General features: G+C 41.3%; 1 protein-coding gene across 1 annotated transcript in view; it reads left to right on the top strand.

The window, feature by feature from the left end:
- The window catches only part of patj (PATJ crumbs cell polarity complex component), a 364,256-nt gene that overhangs the window by 26,086 nt on the left and 314,147 nt on the right, over positions 1-24,023 (top strand). The window contains exons 9-14 of the mRNA XM_078218535.1: positions 4,026-4,125; positions 6,690-6,778; positions 15,410-15,539; positions 16,811-16,927; positions 19,807-19,883; positions 23,936-23,992. Coding sequence (XP_078074661.1) covers positions 4,026-4,125; positions 6,690-6,778; positions 15,410-15,539; positions 16,811-16,927; positions 19,807-19,883; positions 23,936-23,992 — 570 coding nt within the window. The remainder of the gene's footprint in view (positions 1-4,025; positions 4,126-6,689; positions 6,779-15,409; positions 15,540-16,810; positions 16,928-19,806; positions 19,884-23,935; positions 23,993-24,023) is intronic.

The following is a 24,023-nucleotide window of genomic DNA, read 5'->3' on the forward strand; positions in this document are numbered from 1 at the left end:
AAGCCACTAGTTTCGAAGCGCTGCTTCTTCATCAGGTGAGTGGGATTTCAGTTCACAAACAGGTCATATAAAGACACAAACTCAATTTACAAAATAATGGTTGGAATGTGAGTCTTTACAGGTAATAAAGTCTTAAAGGTACAGACAATGTGAGTGGAGAGAGCGTTAAGCACAGGTTAAAGAGATGTGTATTGTCTCCAGCCAGGACAGTTAGTGAGATTTTGCAAGTCCAGGCAAGTCGTGGGGGTTACAGATAGTGTGACATGAACCCAAGATCCCGGTTGAGGCCGTCCTCATTTGTGTGGAACTTGGCTATCAGTTTCTGCTCAGTGTAAGCGTACTCCAAGGCGGCCTTCACAACGCACGACAGCGCAGAATCACTGAGCAGAGACTGATAGCCAAGTTCCGCACACGAGGACGGCCTCAACCGGGATCTTGAGTTCATGTCACACTATCTGTAACCCCCACGACTTGCCTGGGCTTGCAAAATCTCACTAACTGTCCTGGCTGGAGACAGTACACATCTCTTTAACCTGTGCTTAACTCTCTCTCCACTCACATTGTCGGTACCTTTAAGACTTGATTACCTGTAAAGAGTCACATTCCAACCATTATTTTGTAAATTGAGTTTGTGTCTTTATATGCCCTGTTTGTGAACTGAAATCCCACTCACCTGATGAAGAAGCAGCGCTTCGAAAGCTAGTGGCTTTTGCTACCAAATAAACCTGTTGGACTTTAACCTGGTGTTGTGAGACTTCTTACTGTATTCATGTATCTATCCAGATGCCTCTTGAACATTGTTATAGATTCTGCTTCCACGACCTCCTCTGGCAGCGCGTTCCAGGCATTCACCACCGTCTGTGTGAAAAGCTTGTCCCTTACATCTCTTTTAAACTTTCCCCCTCTCACTTTCAACCTATGCCCCCAAGGAATTGACCCTTTGACCCTGGGAAAAAGACTCTGACTATCCACTCTACCCAAGCCTGTCATAATCTTGTAAACCTCTATCAGGTCCCTCCTCATCCTCCGACGCTGCAATGAAAACAATCCAAGTTTGTTCAACCTTTCTTCATAATCCATATCCTCCAATCCAGGCAAAATCTGGTAAATCTGCACCCTTTCCAATGCATTGACATCCTTCCGGTAGTATGACGACCAGAATGATACACAATACTCCAAATGCAGCCTAACCAAAGTCTTATACAACTGCAACATGATTTTCCAATTCCTATACTCAACACCCCGACGGATCAAGACCAGCATCCCATATGCCTTCTTGACCACTTTGCCCACCTGAGTTGCCATCTTCACGGAACTGTGGATCTGCACGCCTAGATACCTCTGTATGCTAATATTTCTAAGGGTTCCACCATTTACTGTATATTTTCCTTCCGTAGTAGACCTTCCAAATCGCATCACCTCACATTTGTCCGGGTTAAGTTCTTTCGGCCCAGGTCTCCAGCTGATTTATATCCTGCTATATTGTCTGACAATCCTCCTCACTATCCGCAACTCTCCCAATATTTGTTTCATCTGCAAATTTACTAATCAGACCACCTACATTTTCTTCCAAATCATTTACATATATATTACAAACAACAGAGCTCTAGCACTGATCCTTGTGGAACACCGCTTGTCTCAGACCTCCAGTTAGAAAAGTATCCTTCCACTGCTACTCTCTGCTTTCTGTGCCCAAGCCAGTTTTGTATCCATCTTACCAGCTCACCTTGAATCCCATATGACTTCACCTTCTGTATCAGCCTGCCATGAGGAACCTTATCGAAGGCTTTACTAAAGTCCATGTAGACAATATCCACTGCCCTGCCTGGTCATTTTTTTTTGTTACTTCCTCAAACAATTTAATCAAGTTTGTGAGACGCGACCTCCCCTTCACAAAACCATGCTGCCTATTGCTAATAAGGCAATAATGATTATACTTGTTGAAATTTAGTTAGATTTCTTACATTTGCAGTCAGATACCCATATAACATCATAGCACCATCTTTAAAGAAAGACTTAAAGAAGCCAATAAGGGGAAAAAGGGAAGCATATGTCGAATATCAAGGCTCAATACTGCAGAAAACAAAGGAATATAAAAAGCGTAGATATGAAATTTAAAGGAAAATTATGAACACAAAGAGAGAGGGAGAGGGCATGAATACAATATTGGCAAGTAAAACAAAGGAAAACACAAAGATATTTTATAGATATGTGAAGAGCAAGAAGATAACTTAAAAAAAGAGTAGGGCCTATTTGGGACCAAAGAGTAAATTGTACGTAGAGTTAGATGATGTTTGCTTGGTTCTTAATGACATATTTCATGTCTGTTTTCACAAAATAGAGGAACAGTACAAACATACGGACATTGTAATCAGGGAGGAGGAAGTATTAGATGCGGAGGCGATGGCTTAGTGGTATTATCACTAGACTATTAATCCAGAAACTCAGCTAATGTTCTGGGGACCCGGGTTCGAATCCTGCCATGGCAGATGGTGGAATTTGAATTCAGTTTAAAAAGAAATCTGGAATTAAGAATCTACTCATGACCATGAAACCATTGTTGATTGTCGAAAAAACCCATCAGGTTCACTAATATTCCTTTAAGGAAGGAAATCTACCGTCCTTACCTTTGCTGGCAAGGTCAGCATTTGCTGTCTGCCCCCTAGTTGCCCTTGAGAAAGAATGGCAAGTTAAAGTAGGGTCATGTTGGAAAATAATTTGTTAAGCACTGTCATAGACCTTTGCTTCATTTCACATGTGCGTAATACATTAAGGTCATGTTCTATTGTTAGTTTCGACTTCATCCTATATTACCAGCTGCACTGAATGCTGAGGCTATTGTGGTTGGGTACATACAATTTGGTCTACAGTCTTGATGGTAACAGAAAGTAGACAAAGGGAACTACCCACCTGACACCTAATAATTTCTCTTATTTGAACTGGCCTAGAAGCATTTGTATTTCACCACATAAAAAATGCTACAATAACATAATTCCTTGTCACAAAATCTTTTGGAATTTTTTATCGTCGGCCACTAATTTTCAGATTTTTCTGCCTTGGGCCACTCTAATCTTGTTGGTGCAATATCCTTTTAGACCCTTGGCTAGCAAAAGTCTATGAATTTCAGATTTAAGTAATTAAATCTTCCACTGCGTATGGATTTTCAATAAAAAGATGAGTGAAGAACATAGAACATAGAAAGAATACAGCACAAACAGGCCCTTCGGCCCACAAGTTGCACTGGTCATGTCCCTACCTACCTAGGCTTATATATAAGCTTACCTATAACCCTCAATCCTATGAAGTCCAATGTACTCATCCAGAAGTCTCTCAAAAGACCTATCGAGTTTGCCTCCACCACCACTGACGGCAGCCAGTGGAAGTGGAAGAGGGCACTCAAGAGAGTGGGTACCTCAGCCATGCTTTATTAACTCAACGTTATTGCAATTATGCATCTCTTCCTTGAAGTCTTTCCCTATCTTATCCTCTGTAACTACAAAGGTGAAAAAAATATATATTTTTATTGAGAACTTCCATCTCATGGAGGAGGCTTCAGGTTCATCTATATCCTAATAACATGCTCTGAAAACTCTGCTCACATCTTGACAGCTTTGATAAATTACACATCAGCAGCTGAGATAATCCATAGCATTCTCAAACAATCCACAACCTTTTTTTAAAAAAAGGTCAATTCATCCAAGCCACCAGTGTTAATGTGTCCTTTAAAAAATTCCAGGATCTGGATCTCCACCTTCACCAAAACTAATCAGTCTTTCTGCCGGTGACACCTTATCTGTGCACAAGGTTTAGTGGCTTTTGAAATGTTTATGGGCTAACAGACTCACCAACTTGCCTTTTGTGTAATAAATATTTCCATTGTATAATTCTGCCAAACAATCAGATTGATTTGAAGGATAATTTGACAAACAATCTGTTTGGTTTGGTTAAATGCTGTATCTTTATGTTGTGTGCAAGCTTAATGTATATTAAAATCCTTTGGTAAGTGTTCTGTTTGATCTTTATAGATTACTGCAGAAGATTATGATATTGATAACGTTGAACTCAAGAGAGATGGACAAAGCCTGGGCATTACAGTTGTTGGTTATGTTGGTGCATCCCATGGTGGTGAGTTCACAAATCAAAGAATTAAGGACTAGAAAGAACCGGGAGGCCATTCTACATTACTTTGTGTCTGGAATTTCATTTAGCCAATGTCTTTATGGTAATAGAACCACAGAACTGAGCTGGAGACTGAGATGCTAACAGTGCATTGGGAAAGGGGAACATTGCCTGGAGATCTTGTATCTTGTGTGTCACACTCCTTACGATAAGGTCTTCTGATTTGGTCAGGGACAGGTTGGTGTGAATGCAAGTGAGGCAGATAAGTGGACCCAGAGGGCAGGAATCCAGAAGGCTGTGTTTCCTGCCCAGTGGCAGGGTTCTGGACATATGCTGAGGATTTCAGAGGAACATGGAGTCGGAGGGAGTGGATCCAGTTGTTGTAGCCCATGTAGATGGTACTGCTTTGCAAAAGCAGTCCAAAACTAATCCCACTGCCCTGCTGCCTCACCATAGACTTGCATCTGCCTCTCATAAAAATGTTTCTCTGATCTACCCTTGAAGTGGTGTCCTTTGTGTCCTTGTGGTAACAACAGTTATGGTTGCATAGTGTTTATGTTGCTGAACTAGAAATCCAGAGCCCGAGACTGATTCGGAAGCATAAATTCAAATCCCACTACAGCAGCTGGGGAGTTTAAGCTCAATTAATGAAATACATCAGGAGCTAAAAGCTTATTACCAGTGATTTTTAAAGTTTATTTACTAGTGTCACAAGTAGTCTTACATTAACACTGCAATAAAGTTATTGTGAAAATCCCCTAGTCGCCACACTCTTGCACCTGTTTGGGTACACTGAGGGAGAATTTAGAATGGCCAATGCACCTAACCAGCACGTCTTTCGGACTGTGGGAAGAAACCGGAGCACCCGAAGGAAACCCATGCAGACACGGGGAGAACGTGCAGAATCCGCACAGACGGTGACCCAATCTGGGAATCGAACCCAGGTCTCTGGTGCTGTGAGGCAACAGTGCTATCCACTGTTCCACCGTGCTGCCGTAATGCTGACCATGAAACTTTCAGATTGTTATAAAAACTAGTCAAGTTTACAGTTGTCCTTCAGGAGATCTGTTGTACTCGTCTGGTCTAAATGAAATTGCAGACTCAAAGTAATGTGGTTGACTCCTAACCAGGTTGTGACTTTGAACAGAATGCTGGGAATTGGATGAGTGAGGGAATCTTAATCTCTTTCTAAAAATCTAATTTATTTTGCATTTAGCATTTAACATCTAACTTAAATTTACTGTTTAAATTCTAAATTTCCTCCAAGCTTAAGCAGGAAAATACTAGCTCTTCAGTGGAGAGCAGTAGAAGTTAGTTAATTAAACAAACTAGCTTAAACTGGTTTCTTTGTATCTGGGGCTGAACAAAGTCTTTAGCTTCAGAACACATAAATACAGGCCTCTTAGTGTGACTTACCACTGGAGTGTGACTTTGCACAAGAGTGCTGGGAGTTGGATGAATGAAAGAGTTGGAAGAAGAGGGGAAGGAGATGCTCCTTTGCTTTTTTCTGACTTGTTCAGAATTGATGCAGAGATCCTTCAAAATGATCTGGACAGGTTGGGTGAGTGGGCTAATCAATGCCAGATGCAGTATAATTTGGACAAATGAGAGGTTATTCACTTTGGAAGCAAAAACAAGAAGGCAGATTACAACTGAATGGCTGTAAATTGGGAGAAGGGAATGTGCAGCAGGACCTGGATGTCCTTGTGCACCAGTCACCGAAGGTAAGCATGCAGGTGCAGCAGGTGGTAAAGAAGGCAAATGGCATGTTGGCTTCATTGCGAGAGGTTTCGAGTACAGGAGCAGGGATGCGTTGTTGCATTATACAGGGCCTTGGTGAGGCCACATTTAGAGTATTGTGTGCAATTTTGGTCTCCTTTTCTGAAGAAGAATGTTCTTGCTCTCGAGGGAGTGCAGCGAAGGTTTACCAGGCTGATTCTGGGGATGGTGGGACTGATGTATGAGGGAGATTGACTAGGTTAGGATTGTTTTTGCTGGAATTCAGGCGAATTCAGGGGGGATATTGTACAGACTTATAAAATTCTAACAGGACTAGACAGGATAGATGCAGGGAGGATATTCCCGATGGTGGGGGAGTCCAGAACCAGAGGTCTGAGGATTCAGAGTAGACCATTTAAGACGGAGGTGAGGAGACATTTCTTCACCCAAAGAGTGGTGAGCCTGTGGAATTCATTACCACAGGAAGTAATTGATGCCAAAACATTGAATGTATTCAAAAGGCGGCTGGATATAGCACTTGGAGCGAATGGGATCAAAGGTTTTGGGGAAAAAGCAAGATTCGGCTATTGAGTTGGACGATCAGCCATGATTGTGATGAATGGCGGAGCAGGCTCGAAGGGCCAAATGCCCTCCTTCTGCTCCTATCTTCTATGTTTCTGTGTTTGTTCACCCTGTAGGAATTGGTTCTTTACTCGACTACAGGAGAAGAAGCTTGCTGTTTGTTGTGTAAACATGGCCTCCAGAGGGGGAGTAATTAAAATTGGATGCAAAAGAGACCAGAATTACTGGAGAAGTTACTGAACAAAATAATTTGGTATTATAATTTACAGATACCTCTGGTATTTTTGTGAAAAGCATAATACCAGGAAGTACCGCAGAGCAGAGTGGACGTATTCAGGTTCATGACAGGATCATTGCTGTAAGTGACATTTTATCTTAGACCATAAGACATAGTAGCAGAATTTGGCCACTCGGCCCATCGAGTCTGCTCCGCCATTCAATCATGGCTGATATTTTTCTCATCGCCATTCTCCTACCTTTTCCCCATAACCCCTGATCCCCTTATTAATTAAGAACCTATCTATCTCGGTCTTAAAGACACTCAATGACCTGGCCTCCACAGCTATCTGCAGCAAAGTGTTCCACAGATTCACCACCCTCTGGCTGAAGAAAATCCTCCTCATCTCTGTTTTAAAGGATCGTCCCTGTAGTCTAAGGTTGTGCCCTCTGGTTCTAGTTTTTCCTACTAGTGGAAACATCCTCTCCACTTCCACTCGACCCAGGCCTTGCAGTAACCTGTGAGTTTCAATAAGATCCCCCCTCGTCCTTCTGGACTCCAACGACTACAGACCCAGAGTCCTCAACCGTTTCTCATACGACAAGCTCTTTATTCCAGGGATCATTCTTGTGAACATCCTCTGGACCCTTTCCAAGGCCAGCACATCCTTCCTTAGATACAGGGCCCAAAACTCCAAATGGGGTCTGACCAGAGCCTTACACAGCCTCAGAGGTACATCCCTGCTCTTGTAATCTAGCCCTTTCGATATGAATGCGAACATTGCATTTGCCTTCCTAACTGTCGACTGAACCTGCACGTTAACCTTAAGAAAATCTTGAACAAGGACCCCCAAGTCCCTTTGTGTTTCTTATTTCCAAAGCATTTCCCCTATTTATAAAATAATCTATGCCTCCATTCCTCCTGCCAAAGTGCATAACCTCACACTTTTCCACATTGTATTCCATATTGCCACTTCTTTGTCCCCTCTCTTAACCTGTCCAAGTCCTTCTGCAGCCCCCCTGCTTCTTCAATGCTACCTGTCCCTCTACATATCTTTGTAACATCTGCAAACTTAGCAACAGTGTCTTCAGTTCCTTCTTCCAAATCGTTAATGTATATTGTGAAAAGTTGTGGTCCCAGCACTGACCCCTGAGACACACCACTAGTCACCGGCTGCCATCCTGAAAAAGACCGCTTTATCCCCACTCTCTGCTTTCTGCCAGTCAGCCAATCCTCCATCCATGCCAGGATCTTACTCTTAACACCATGGGCTCTTAACTTATTTAACAGTCTCCTATGCGGCATCTTGTCAAAGGCCTTTTGGAAATCTAAATAAATCACGTCCACTGGTTCTCCTTTATCTAACTTCCTTGTTACCGCCTCAAATAACTCTTAACAGATTTGTCAGACATGACCTCCCCTTGACGAAGCCATGTTGACTCAGTCCTATTTTATCATGCGCTTCCAAGTACTCCGCGATCTCATCTTTAATAATGGACTCTGTATCATAATTCTTCATATTTGCTATATTTTTCACTGAATCATAGGTTATTCTTCATAGTCAGGCACAATTAATTACTTTGGTATATGGGAGAAGAATGTTGATCAGAGAATCTTAAGAGCTCTGTGTGCTATTTAGCCAGACAATATTGTGAAGGTAAAAGCCTTCGTAATAGATAGGATTTTTCTTTCATATCTCAGATTAACAAGATTGGATACAGACTCGTTCAGCCTGGGGAAGCAGGCAGGGAAAGGAATAATATTAATTCCAAGGGGCCATTGCACCTGTGACGGTGTAGCACCCTACTAATACTGCAATGGGATGTCATGCATAGGTCTTGTGCCCTGAAGTGAGACCTTAACCTATTACCTTCAGGCAAAGATGAGAGCCATATTGATGCATAAGAATAGATTTGAAAGACTGTTTAAGAACAAAGAACAAGAACAAAGAACAGTACAGCACAGGAAACAGGCCCTTCGGCCCTCCAAGCCTGTGCCGCTCCTTGGTCCAACTAGACCAATCGTTTGTATCCCTCCATTCCCAGGCTGCTCATGTGACTATCCAGGTAAGTCTTAAACGATGTCAGCGTGCCTGTCTCCACCACCCTACTTGGCAGCGCATTCCAGGCCCCCACCACCCTCTGTGTAAAAAACGTCCCTCTGTTGTCTGAGTTATACTTCGCCCCTCTCAGCTTGAACCCGTGACCCCTCGTGATCGTCACCTCCGACCTGGGAAAAAGCTTCCCACTGTTCACCCTATCTATACCCTTCATAATCTTGTATACCTCTATTAGATCTCCCCTCATTCTCCGTCTTTCCAAGGAGAACAACCCCAATCTACCCAATCTCTCCTCATAGCTAAGACCCTCCATACCAGGCAACATCCTGGTAAACCTTCTCTGCACTCTCTCCAATGCCTCCACGTCCTTCTGGTAGTGCGGCGACCAGAACTGGACGCAGTACTCCAAATGTGGCCTAACCAGCGTTCTATACAGCTGCATCATCAGACTCCAGCTTTTATACTCTATACCCCGTCCTATAAAGGCAAGCATACCATATGCCTTCTTCACCACCTTCTCCACCTGTGTTGCCACCTTCAAGGATTTGTGGACTTGCACACCTAGGTCCCTCTGTGTTTCTATACTCCTGATGACTCTGCCATTTATTGTATAACTCCTCCCTACATTATTTCTTCCAAAATGCATCACTTCGCATTTATCCGGATTAAACTCCATCTGCCACCTCTCCGCCCAATTTTCCAGCCTATCTATATCCTGCTGTATTGCCCGACAATGCTCTTCGCTATCCGCAATTCCAGCCATCTTCGTGTCATCCGCAAACTTGCTGATCACACCAGTTACACCTTCTTCCAAATCATTTATATATATCACAAATAGCAGAGGTCCCAGTACAGAGCCCTGCGGAACACCACTGGTCACAGACCTCCAGCCGGAAAAAGACCCTTCGACCACTACCCTCTGTCTCCTATGGCCAAGCCAGTTCTCCACCCATCTAGCCACTTCTCCTTGTATCCCATGAGCCTTAACCTTCTTAACCAACCTGCCATGTGGGACTTTGTCAAATGCCTTACTGAAATCCATATAGACGACATCCACGGCCCTTCCTTCATCAACCGTTTTTGTCACTTCCTCAAAAAACTCCACCAAATTTGTAAGGCACGACCTCCCTCTTACAAAACCATGCTGTCTGTCACTAATGAGATCGTTTCGTTCTAAATGCACATACATCCTGTCTCTAAGAATCCTCTCCAACAACTTCCCTACCACGGACGTCAAGCTCACCGGCCTATAATTTCCTGGGTTATCCCTGCTACCCTTCTTAAACAACGGGACCACATTCGCTATCCTCCAATCCTCAGGGACCTCACCCGTGTCCAAAGAAGCGACAAAGATTTCCGTCAGAGGCCCAGCAATTTCACCTCTCGTCTCCCTGAGCAGTCGAGGATAGATGCCATCAGGCCCTGGGGCTTTGTCAGTTTTAATGTTCCCTAAAAAACCTAACACTTCCTCTCTTGTAATGGAGATTTTCTCTAACGGGTCAACACCTCCCTCCGAGACACTCCCGGTTAACACGCCCCTCTCCTTCGTGAATACCGATGCAAAGTATTCATTTAGGATCTCCCCTATTCCCTTGGGTTCTAAGCATAATTCCCCTCCTTTGTCCCTGAGAGGTCCGATTTTCTCCCTGACAACTCTTTTGTTCCTAACGTATGAATAGAATGCCTTAGGATTCTCCTTAATCCTGCCTGCCAAGAACATCTTGTGACCTCTTTTTGCCCTTCTAACTCCCCGTTTGAGATCTTTCCTACTCTCTCTGTTTCCTCCAGATATATTTTGTATCCACATTTCCCTTTCCAGACAGCATCAATGACCAAGTTTACATTGCAGCATGGTGTCTATTTTGAACTATTGGCACATAGAGGCAATATCAATGTTAGAAGGGTTTCTATGAAGCATAGAGGTGCTTCACAAGAATTGTATCTATTTGCAATAATGCTAATTAATTGTGCAACACACATTCCCAGAATGGCGTCTGAGGACTCATTATAGAAATTCAAGTTGCTACTTTGAAACGTTTTATAAAAGAAAGAATGAAGTTAGACCTTTCATTAAAACTTGCCAAGGTAAGCAGAGGCTTGAGTGTTGACTCACGCCAGTGCAAAGTACACCACTGAGAGATTTTTTCTTTAAATGAAATTAACCCTTCGTTTAAGAAGAATGCTTTTGTATTTTGCTGATGTTCTGTTTGGTTTTCTGAAACATGGATAGCTATATCGTGAGCAAACCCTGTTTACAGTACCATTCCAGCATCCAATAATTATTTTATTCCAGTTTACAATATTATGTTTTGTTCAGTTTTGTTCAATTGGTGATATTTGTCATCAATTTATTCCTGCTTATTTTATTATTGACATGTTTCCCAGTAATATTACAGGTGGGATATATTATCCAAGCTTTAAGGTATTATTTGGTTGGATTAATTACTGATTTTCTTTCAAATAGCAGTTCTTGTCCCTGTTATTTGGATGTGGACTTGGTCCAATTTATCATAGTCTGGCTCCTCCTTGCAATGAGCCAAAATAGAGGAAGTCCTAGTTTACCGAAGGCACTGCAGAGGATAATTAAAATCTGGGGCATAGAAACAGCTCCACATGGTCCCACATTGCATTACTTTGCACAGTTCAATATACAGTTTAGAAGATAAACTTTTTGTGTATAATTGATAAATTTGTTTAATCTGTAGAACTGAGCAAAATATAGAAGAAGCAATGGTAAGTTCAAGTGTGTTGAAAATAAAGCCTGAATCTCTTAAATTGCTGATGTACCTTGGGACCCTGAGGAAGTCCGTCCTCGCACAAGCATGCAATAATTACACAAAGTTTAAATTTCCAATTAGCAGTTTTACCCTGTTTGGATTGCTGCACCATTCCCTACAACAGTGGGACGAGATAGCCATATCCATAGCAACTTGAGCCTGTACTTACCCTAGTTTTTACATAGATTAACTTAGAGCTTTCCCTAGCAGGTATAAAGCCTGCTGAGGAGCGCAGCTCTAAGTAAATCATTTGCAGTGTTTAAGGACTCACAGCAACGCTGATTTCTCTCACCACCACCTGTCCCCCCAACAACATTGGACCCCTCCAAGCAATGTTCACCCCTCTTTTGACAGTGTTCATCCCTCCTCCTCTTCTGTCAATGTTCAGTGGCTGGTAATTTTCACCCCTCTTCCCCCAGCAAAGTTCACCACCACCGCATCACCCCTACCACTTCTGACATTGTTCATCCCTATCACTCATCCAATCAGTGTTCACCTTCCCTTTCGGCAATGGTCCCCTTGCCCCTCCCCCCAACTACCTCCCCTGTAATATTTAGCCCCTCCCGGTGCTGCTCACCGCTCATTGCGTCACTGCACACTGGCCTTTCCTGCACTGCCCACCGCCCCTCCTGATGATGATTCACTTTCCCTACCAATGATGATCCACCCCCTCCTCAACCCAGCAATGCTCAGTCCCCTCTGATTCATGCACCTTCCAGCAATGCTCATTCCCTTGTTGCAACACACCTTCTGGAATCCCTGACACCTGCCAGACAGGGACATAAGCAGGTGTCAGAGTGGATTGAGGATGAACATTGTCGGGGGTGAAGATTGTCTGGTGAAGGGGGAACTAATACTATCAGAGGATTAAGCATTTTCTGGGTGTTTGGGTTGGGGGAAAAGTTAACATAGAAACATAGAAAAACTACAGCACAAACAGGCCCTTCGACCCACAAGTTGTGCCGAACACATCCTTACCTTCTAGACCTACCTATAACCCTCCATCCTATTAAGCTCCATGTACTCATCCAGGAGTCTCTTAAAAGACCCTATTGAGTTCGCCTCCACCACCACTGACGGCAGCCGATTCCACTCGCCCACCACCCTCTGTGTGAAAAACTTACCCCTAACATCTCCCCTGTACCTACCCCCCAGCACCCTAAACCTGTGTCCTCTCGTAGCAGACATTTCCACCCTGGGAAAAAGCCTCTGAGAATCCACCCGATCTATGCCTCTCAACATCTTATACACCTCCATTAGGTCTCCTCTCATCCTTCGTCTCTCCAAGGAGAAAAGACCGAGCTCCCTCAGCCTATCCTCATAAGGCATGCCACTCAATCCAGGCAACATCCTTGTAAATCTCCTCTGCATCCTTTCAATCTTTTCCACATCCTTCCTATAGTGAAGTGACCAGAACTGAGCACAGTACTCCAAGTGGGGTCTGACGAGGGTCTCATATAGCTGCATCATTATCCCGGACTCCTAAACTCAATCCCTCGATTGATAAAGGCCAGCACACCATACGCCTCCTTAACCACCTCCTCCACCTGCGGGGCCGATTTTAGAGTCCTATGGACCCGGATCCCAAGGTCCTTCTGATCCTCTACAGTACTAAGAGTCTTTCCCTTTATATTGTACTCCTTCATCCCATTTGACCTACCAAAATGGACCACGACGCATTTATCTGGGCTGAAGTCCATCTGCCACTTATCTGCCCAGTCTTGCATCCTATCTATGTCCCTTTGTAACTTCTGACATCCCTCCAGACTATCCACAACCCCACCAATCTTCGTGTCATCGGCAAACTTACCAACCCATCCCTCCGCTTCCTCATCCAGGTCATTTAAGTTGGTGAAGGAGATTCTGTAGTGTTTGAGTTGACAATCCCATTTAAAAGCAGACCTTAAGGGGCATATCTTCAGTTCATGACAAAAATGAGCTTGACTCTGCTAGCAGTACACTCACTACTTGGCCTCCTCACAAGACCGGAAGGTGTAAAGACTGAAGCACAAAATGGTACATGGGCATTTTAAATCACAGCCAAAGCTGAATGCACTCACTCTGCCACTGACTTGAAAATCTGGGCCAAAATGTTTACATCTTCACCAGTTAAAGTTAACGTGGAGAATTGTGTTGAACATCACACTGGTTGCCTAGTTGTTTTCTCTGTTGAATAATACCATAAATCCCAGGTGCTCAGATGACTGTAGTATGTTTCATTTTTCAAGATGCGTTTTTTAAAATGTATTTCATAAATATATATTGCTGATTTACAAAGAGTGGCCCAATGTGTTTGCAGCTTATATTACTTCTCTAGTAAAATTCTCTCGTAGTATTCAAAAAGGGAGGTAGAGAGAAAACAGTGAATTATAGACCAGTAAGCTTAACAACAGTCATGGAGAAAATTCTTGAATTCATTACCAAGGACTTTATAGCAGTGCATTCAGAAAGCAATGGTAGGATCAGACAGTGTCAGCATGGATTTATGAAGGGGAAATCATGCTTGACAAATCTGTTGGAATTCTTTGAAGATGTAACTAGTAGAGTTGACAAGGGGGAACCAGTTGATGTGGTACATTTGGACTTTCAGAAAGCGTTTGACAAAGTCCCGCACAAGAGATTATCATGCAAGATTAAAGTGCATGGGATTGGAGGAAGTGTATTGAGATGGATAGAAAACTGGTTAGCAGAGAGGAAACAAAGAGTAGGAATTAATGGGTGCTTTTCAAACTGGAAGGCAATAACTAGTTGGGTGCCACAGGGTTGGTGCTGGGATCCCAGCTATTCACAATATATATTAATGATTTGGATGAGGGAACAAAATGTAACATCTCAAAGTTTGTAGATGATACCAAGTTGGGTGGGAGGGTGAACCGTGACGAGGATGCAGAGATCCTTCAGAATGATCTGGACAGGTTGGGTGAGTGGGCTAATCAATGGCAGATGCAGTATAATTTGGACAAATGTGAGGTTATTCACTTTGGAAGCAAAAACAAGAAGGCAGATTACTACCTGAATGACTGTAAATTGGGAGAGGGGAGTGTGCAGCGGGACCTGGGTGTCCTTGTGTACCACTCACCGAAGGTAAGCATGCAGGTGCAGCAGGTGGTAAAGAAGGCAAATGGCATGTTGGCCTTCATTGCGAGAGGTTTCAAGTACAGGAGCAGGGATGTGTTGTTGCATTGTACAGGGCCTTGATGAGGCCCCACCTAGAGTATTGTGTGCAGTTTTGGTCTCCTTTACTGAAGAAGGATGTTCTTGCTGTCGAGGGAGTGCAGCGGAGATTCCGGGGATGGCAGACTGATGAGGAGAAATTGACTAGGTTAGGATTGTTTTTGCTGGAGTTCAGTCGAATGAGGGAGATCTCATAGAGACTTACAAAATTCTAACAGGACTAGACAGGATGGATGCAGGGAGGATGTTCTCTATGATGGAGGAGTCCAGAACTAGGGGTCCCAGTCTGAGGATTCAGGGTAGACCATTTAGAACAGAAGTGAGGAGGCATTTCTTCAACCAAAGAGTGGTGAGCCTGTGGAATTCATTACCACATGAAGTGATTGATGTCAAAACATTGAATGTATTCGAGAGGTGGCTGGTTATAGCACTTGGGGGAAATAGGATCAAAGGTTTTGGGGAAAAAAGCAGGATTAAGGTATTGAGTTGGATGATCAGCCATGATCGTAATGAATGGCAGAGCAGGCTCGGAGGACCAAATGGCCTCCTCCTGCTCCTATCTTCTATGTTTCTAGTACAAAATTATTTTGGGCAAATCTTCATCCATAACTGTTCATGATGCAGCAATGTTCATTTTCTTTAAACAATGCACCTCAAATACACCTTGTAATGTATTAAGATTGGTGGTTTCATTTGTTAACATTAGGATGTTTCATTTCTAATCTCAGATCTTTGTTACAATTTTGTATATTATTTTGAAAGGTTGATGGGGTTAATATTCAGGAATTTACTAATCAAGAAGGGATTGATGCTTTACGAAACACTGGAAAAACGGTAAACCTTAGGATAGCAAGGAGGAAGATGCATGCTGATTATGAATCCTTTGAAAAAGGTAGTTTACATTGTACCTTTGTTCTGTTTAAGATGCAACGCAATTTACAAAATTTTAAATATTTCACTTTTGGTGGAGAAGAAAAAGAACACTTGCATTTGTTTGTAATTATAATTCAAATATTTTTTAAACTTAAAAAGAAAGTCACCTGAAAGAGTAAAATTAGAAATACCCCTCCACAAAAAAAAATAGATTTACCAGCCACAGAAACGTAATCAACCTGCAATGCAAACTTCAATAGTACAGTACCATGCACTCCGATGTGTAACCTGCCACAGAATCATTTTACTTTTCTACTCGTTTAAGTGAAAATACTTCAGAGAACATGCTGTTATTTTTCTATCATTTTCCACGGTGCCTTACTGCAAAATTGTCCTTCATCGTCATCCAGCACATGAACAGCTGCTCTCACATGTTACCTACACATCATTTTTTATGTAGCTGTGCTACATGAGGGGAACGTCTTTGTGCATCTCTCATGTGCCTCCTTGTTTTCCAATAGTATAATGTTGCCTTGTGAAGTATTAGAGGAGATGAATTGCATTTTACATCAGTTAATTACATCTTCATGCTTAGAAGTGTATGTCATATTTACATCTGAATTAAATAACATTTTCATAAAACAGCAACAAATCAAACCTGAAACAGGCATAGAAAGTAACAATTAATAATTAGTAAGTTGGAAGAATAACATCATTAATTGATGGTCAGTAATCAGCTCCCAATAAAAACGTAAACTTTTTATTGCTTAAGATTGTTCAAGAAATCATTTTGGCTACCATGCTGTTTGCTCAGAATCTGAGAAGCATAGAATTAAAATGGTATGCAGCATATAAAAAATATAAAGTACATGATTCATAAAATCTTAAGAATAGAAAAAACATAAATCTGCTTAATTATATTTCAAAACCTTCAGAAATTGAAGTAATTGATTTGTCTCACTTCATAGAGGGCTCCCAGTGGCGCAGCTCTTGTTTCCACATGATTCATTGAAATCTTTGTTGATTTTTTCATCAGATGATGCCAAATGTTATATAGAAGAGTACATACCACTTCCAATTAAAGTTGTGTTTTTCTAAAATGGCCCTCACTGGATGGTTAATCGCTTGTACAAAAAAGAAAGTGAACCCATATTAATATAGGATGATTCTATAAAACAATATATGGAGGTTCTAAAAACAATTATAACGTTGAGGGGCTTATAATGCAGATATATTAAATGGTTTTACTGTACATAATTTTAAGAATGCACTCTCCTTCCTGTTTTGCAGCTGAACCGGATTATGTAACTCATGTGACAAATGCAGTGACCACTGAAAGTAGCATTCCTTCTGTGGTTAAAGAGCCGGAAAGTGCAGAAGTGAAGGAACAGGAATGTACAAGTGATGGTATGTTCTGTGGAATGAGGCCTCATTCCATAGATGTGAGTGCAACATTAGGGCTGAAGCTCCAGTGAAATGCTGACAGTGCACTGCGCTATCAGAATGGCTATCCTTCAGATAAGGGATTAGATCGAGGACCTCTCTACCCTTGTCGGTGGAGTAGAAGATCCCATTATTTTGAAGAAGAATAGGGGAGCTCTCCCCAATTTCCTGACCAATATTTATTCCTCAACCAACAGCACTTAGTAGTATGTTAGGCAAATATAGATTTCCCAATTTGTTATTTCTTTCCTCCCTCACTCATATACAATATAAACTTTTAAGTCAAAGCTTTTTGAGATTTGTCCTCTTGTTTTCCAATGAAGAAAGTCTGAGTAAATTGTGCTTAAAGCTGAAGAAAAATATCAATTCAGCATTTGATGCTGATGCACTTTGGGAAATTAGATACATTGCACCATCAAATTGCACAATTTAAGTTCAGTTTTCAGAATCAAATCTGGACAGAAGTATTAATTAGAGTATGAGAAACATAGCTGTAAATAGAGATGGATGGTAAGAGTTTCTATAGATATTTAACTAAAAAAACAGTTAACAAAGTGAACATTAGCTCTATGAAACTGGGTTATTATCTATATTGTAATGAAAAGTAAGGAGATGGCAGATGAATTGTCTCCTTTTGTCTCCTATGAAGACAGATACAAAAATTTTTGTTAAATGTCTTTGTAATTTCTTCATTCCCCATGACAATTTCTCCAGTCCCTGATTCTAACAGACCAACATTGACTTTAGCTACTCTCTTTTTATATACCTATAAAAGCACTTGCAAGCTTCCTATTCTTTCTACTAATCCTGTATTTATCTGTACTGAACTTCCATCAGTTACTTGCCCATTCTACAAGTTAATTAATGCTCTCATGTAACTTTTTGCAGTCCTCTATATTTGCAGCGCCTGTTAATTTGGTGTTCTCCGCAAATTTGGAACTAGCTCCAAACAAGATTACAGTTATGGATTGTAACTGTAACTTGAACTTGAACTTGCATTGTGGACTGTAAGCAGATGTGAGCATGGAACTATCAAATTTCAGGCAAGATTTGAGATGAGGAAGCATCATCCCTTCCTTCTCTCTCAGTAGTTGCAGCCATAAACCCTGTGTCTTGAACTAAAGCCATTATCTATAATAATGGGGTAGCTATCTATACCAATCAAACAGTTTTCTTTAGAGCATGATGATGTGTTTCATAATCATATGAAACCACATAGTGATTAACTTTTTATCCCCATGACAAGAACATGGCTTTTATGTTCCTTGATTTAATTTTTTTGGTTCATTTAATAATGTGATCCAACTGGAAAAGGTTGGGAGCTGCAAATGATTGTTAAACAGTCGCAGGTTGCCATTCCCTACACTAGATCATTTAGGAGTGAAATAAGGAAGCACCTGTTAACAAAAGTAAATGCAAAATACTCTCCCCCAAAGGGTTGTGGATGATTGTTCAATTGAAATTTTCAAGGCTGAGACAAAAGATGTTCATTACATAAAGGGTTTCAAGAGATATGGATCAAAGGTAGATAAATGCAGCTGAAGTGCAGATCATTCATAATCAAATGGTGGAATAGACTTCAGGAGCTGAATGACCGATTCCTGCTCTTTGTTTCTTTAGCTTTGAATGCACACACCAGCAGAATTTTGATAGCTTGTATCGTGCATTTGGTGGTAATCAGTCTAAAGATTGCTGCGATAAATCAATGTTATAAGTTATCCAGGCTTTTGAGAGCATGGGTTTTCATGGAGATATTACAATGACTGCTAGCTATTAATTCATATTGTTTGATGGGGTATTTTATGAGTTCATTTACGATCGAAGTCTACAATCTATTTGAGCCTTTAACCCAGCAGTGACGGTTCAGTTCAACAATGGGGTGAGGGGGTGCTACACTTCGATGCTCTGTTGTTCAGATCAGATGTTGCATTGAAGCTTTGAATCCCTGCCCAAGTGAATGTAAAAGATCCTATGGTCCTATCAGAAGGGGAAAAAAAGTTATAACCCCTGACAAACATTCCTTCTAAAATAGCACTTTCAAAACAACATTAATTGGTTATTCAACATTGCTAATGCAATCATTTACTGTTTTGGGAATAAAAGCAAAATACTGCAGATGTTGAAGATCTGAAATAAAAACAAAATGCTGGAAAAATCAAGCAGAGTGTTTAGAAAGAAATTCTAAAAATAATTGGAGAATTCAAGTTGCAATTTTCTTTGAAAATCATGATTTCAAATGCATCCTGTATTCCTCCTGTTTTACCATTTTGAAATTAATGCTGAATGTTTTCTGTGCTGAATGCCACTGAAGGAAAAAATAAAAACTCAATCACCCCTCTAAAATTTTACTAATTTTAAAAAATATTCTATTATTTGATATTTTGCTTGCTGTGAACATAACATTTTTCAATGCTTCTTTCTATTGTGTTTCTGGTTTCTGGAACACTAATTCCTGTGAAGTCCACTCCAGTATTACATAAATACAAGAGTCAGCACAATGCACAAGAAAATGAATCACATCATAATATGCATAGAAAGTTAACTTGATGCATGTTTGACCTTGGGGTCAGTAGACTCGCACCTCGGTGTCAGTCGCCAGTTCAGGAACTCCATGGAGAACCCTTGATGGGTACACATAATTTTAAAAAGAACACAGAGCACTCCTAGTTAAAGTTGAGCACAATTAGGAACATATGTGTTTAGAAATGTCATATAATGCTTCTCATGTAGCACTTACTGCTGTTGTAGTGATTGCAACTGGATGAATTTGCTCACTATTGATTTATTTTATAGGTTATATATAATTAATAACAGCAAATTAACTTGATGCATTTTAATTTTAGGATTTGAACCTGTTCCAACAAGAGAAGAATTGAAATCCAGATGGGAATATTTGTTGGGACCACAGTATGAAGTGATGGTATGATTTTCTAGTACCATTCTAATTGACAAGAATTTGGTATGAGAAAACAATAATACTATGCAATGAAATCAGTGAAGATAAATATTTTTTATTTTATTTGAGGAAATCGTAAAATATAGTTTCTATTTAGAAGTATAGTCTGATTAATCAACTTAGTCAATGTGCATATATTAGGGAGAACCATGATTTCAATGGAAGTTGAATAGATTTTATGAATGCTCTTCTGAACTAATTCTAGTAAATTCTGAAGGGAGATGGTGATGTAGTGGTAATCATAGAATCATAGAACCCTACAGTGCAGAAGGAGGCCATTCGGCCTCGGCCACAACACTGGCATTTACCTGGCAATGTGGAAAGTTGCCAACGTATGTCCTGTCCAGAGGCCCAGGTTAATGCTCTGGTGATGTGGGTTCAAATCCCAACATGGTAGTTGGTGGAATTCAGTGAATAAATCTGGAATAAGAAAGCTAGTCTTGGCAAAACGGATCATGAAACCATAGCCAATTGTGATAACCCACGTGGTTCACATCCTTACCTAGTTGTCATTCTAGAACCACCAATGTGGTTGACTCTTACATGCTAGGACATTTCAGAGAGCAGTTGTCAAACTGCTACAAAGTCTATAAAAAAGAATGAAACTGACCCAGCCCTGTTGACTCTCCAAAATCCTCCTTACTAACATCTGGGACTTGCGCCAAAATTAGTCAAACAACAGCCTGACATAGTTATACACCACTATCACTATTCCTGTGTATCCCAAAATCCCATCTTCACATTGAGGACACCCTCCATCGTGTTGTGTGGCACTACCATTGTAGAAAACAGATCTAACAACTCAACTGGGCTTTCATGAGGTATTGGGGACCATCAGCAGCACCAAAATTGTACAATCTGTAACCTCATGCCCCACCATCTCACCTACTATGCTAGTATCATTAAACCAGGGGATTCAATGAAGCGTGCAGGAGGGCATGCCAGGAGTAGCACCTGGCATACCTAATAATGAAGTGTCAATCTGGTGAAGCTACAACATAAGACTACTTGCATGGCGAAAAGCATGCCATAGTTAGAGATAAGCGATCTTACGACTAGCAGATCAGACCTAAGCTCTGTAGTCTTGCCACATCCAGTCGTGAATAGTGGTGGACAATGAAACAAAGCATCGTAGCTGTGAGGGACAGCTCGGTGGATAGGATATTAGGATGTAGATAGGCTGGAAAATTGGGCGGGGATCCTGGATTCAGGATTCAATCCTGGACCGGGGAGCGGCGCGGGCTTGGGGGGCCGAAGGGCCTGTTCCTGTGCTGTATTGTTCTTTGTTCTTTGTTCTTTGAAACAACTAACAAGAGGAGGTGGATCCATAAGTATTCCCATCCTCAATGATGGGGGAGTCCAGCACATCAATGCCAAAGACAAGGCTGAGGCATTTGCAACAATCTTCAGCCAGATTTGCCAAGTGGATTATTCAATCGCGGTCTTCTCCTGACATCCCCAGCATCTCAGGTGTCAGCCTTCAACCATTTTGTTTAACTCCTGGTGATATCATGAAACTGTAGGATTTACTGGATACTGCGAAGGCAATGGGCCCTTACAACATTCCAGCAATAGCACTGAAGCTTTGTGCTCCAAAACTGGCTGCATCCATAGCCAAGCTGTTCCAGTCAGCCACAACGCTGGCATTTACCTGGCAATGTGGAAAGTTGTCCATGTATGTCCTGTCAATAAAATGCAGGACAAATTCAACTTGGCCGTTTATCATTCAATCAGTCTACTCTTGATTATCAACAAAGTGGAACATCGACAGTGCTATCAAGCCGCACTCACTCAGTAATTGGCTCACTGATGTTCAGTTTGGGTTCCACCACCCCCACACAGCTCTTGGCCTTATTACAATCCTAGTCCAAACATGAACAAAAGAGCTGAAAGTCAGAAGTGAGGTGAGAGTGACATCAAGGCAGCATGTGATTGAGTGCGTCATCAAGGAACCGTAGCAAAACTGGAATCAATGAGAATCGGGGGCAAAGCACTCCACTTGTTGGAGACCTATCCAGCGTAAAGGGAGACGGTTGTCATTGTTGAAGGTCAATCATCTCAGTCCCAGGACATCAGAGCAGGTGTTCCTTATATAGTGTCCTAGGTCCAACCATCTTCAGTTGCTCCGTTAATGACCTTCCCTCCACCTTAAGGTCAGAAATGAGATGTTTGTTGATGATTGCACCATTCCTGACTCCTCCGGTACTGAAATAGTCTGTGTCCATATATATCAAGACCTAGACAACTTTCAGTCTTGGGCTCATACGTGGCAAGTAATATTCATGCCACACAACTGTCAGGTAATGAGCATCTCCAGCAAGAGAATTCAACCATCTACCCTTGTCATTCAATGGCATTACAATCGTTGAATCCCCTGCTATCAACAATCAGAGGGTTTCCATTGACCAGAACTGAGCTGGACCAGTCATGTTATGGTTACAAGAGTAGGTCAGAGGCTGAGAATGCCACAGAGAATAACCCGCTTCCTGATTCTCCAAAGCATGTCCACCATCTGCTGCCACAAGTCCAGAGTGTGATGGAATACTGTGCATTTAGTTAGATGATTGCCACTCCAACAACATGCAATAAGCTCGACACCATCCAGGACAGAGCAGGTCCCTTGCTTGGCACCCCATTCACCACTTTCAACATCTACTCCCTCCACCATCGATACATCGGGCCAGCAGTGTGCATGATCTATAAGATGCACTGTCGCAACTGATCTTCAGCAGTACCTTCCAAGCCCATGACTTTTACCACTTGGAAGGCAGGTGAAGATAAAAGCAGCTAACCACCATCTTCTCAAGGGCAATTAGGGTTGGGCAATAAAACATATTGCCCGAACCAATGGTGCCCACGTCCTGTGAAGGAATAAAGAAAATATCTTGTTTGAAGTGGATTGCATTCAGATTTATAAAAGCAAGATACTGGAAATCAGAAATAAAAATGCAAATGCTAGATTAATACAGAAATATGGCTGCATTTGTGCAGAGAAACAAAATCTATAACCTGGTTGTTATTGGATTCAGATTAACTTCTGGTATGGAGACTTGTACATTCCAAAAATAGACAACCAAAAAACTGAATTGATGTTTTGTAGTATCAGTAAATGCTAGATGTAATGTTGCAAGGAAAATTGTTTGCTGCTGATGATGATTGTTTCTCCAAGTTATCTTTCTCAGCTTTCACATCCTTGGTGATTTCAACTCCCTTTGTCCTCAATTCACCATCTTTTCATATTCCCTAAATCCCTATAATCATAATAAACTCTCCTACCTGGAATCGTGGTTACCCCTTCAAGTTTATCATCTCCTCAGCATCCCTAGTCTGAGCACTGACAAAGCTATTAAAAATTAAGGTTAGAAATGGAGACAGTAGTTTGCAGTGAGAGAAAGATGTCAAGATTTTTCCTTATTGAGGGATGGAGTTCATGGCAGCACTTCTGAAGTGGAGATGGACGGTGCCTGAGCAAGGGAATCACTCAATATGTCAGCTAACGTGAGGCTAGGAGAAGAGTTTGGATATAATGATTAGCACATCTATAATTTCATCACCATGTTCTTCCATGGGGTAAAAGCTATTCGGTCTTGTAGATTTATTTTGATTTGATTTGATTTATTGTTGTCACATGTATCAGTATACAGTGAAAAGTATTATTTCTTGCGCACTATACAGACAAAGCATATCATTCATAGAGAAGGATCTATCTTTATCTTATCTGTCTTAAGTTATATTATTTTCTCCATTACTAGTTTTTTTTAACTGCATTAAGTCCAATAAGTTCCTCCCCTTGAGTTATTTTTAGCTTTTTTTATTCTCTCCAAACAAACTCAGAAGCATGATTTCATATGTATATGTTTCATAATTGAGAATATTCCCTCCACACAATTAAGACTCCAACTTTGCTCAGAATGTTGATCTGCAACATTCATGAATAATTAGGTTAATATACAAGTAATGTTCATATGCTGAGTTTAGCCAAATTAACTCTCACTAATTTCCTTATTTATACTTAGATACTTAATTTGGACATTGAGACATACGATGATGCGGAACTGCAGAAATACTCCAAGGTAATGACACCCAATACTTCCAAAGCTTTAA

The sequence above is a fragment of the Mustelus asterias genome, chromosome 8 (assembly GCF_964213995.1).
Source record: "Mustelus asterias chromosome 8, sMusAst1.hap1.1, whole genome shotgun sequence".
Classification (NCBI taxonomy): Eukaryota; Metazoa; Chordata; class Chondrichthyes; order Carcharhiniformes; family Triakidae; genus Mustelus; species Mustelus asterias.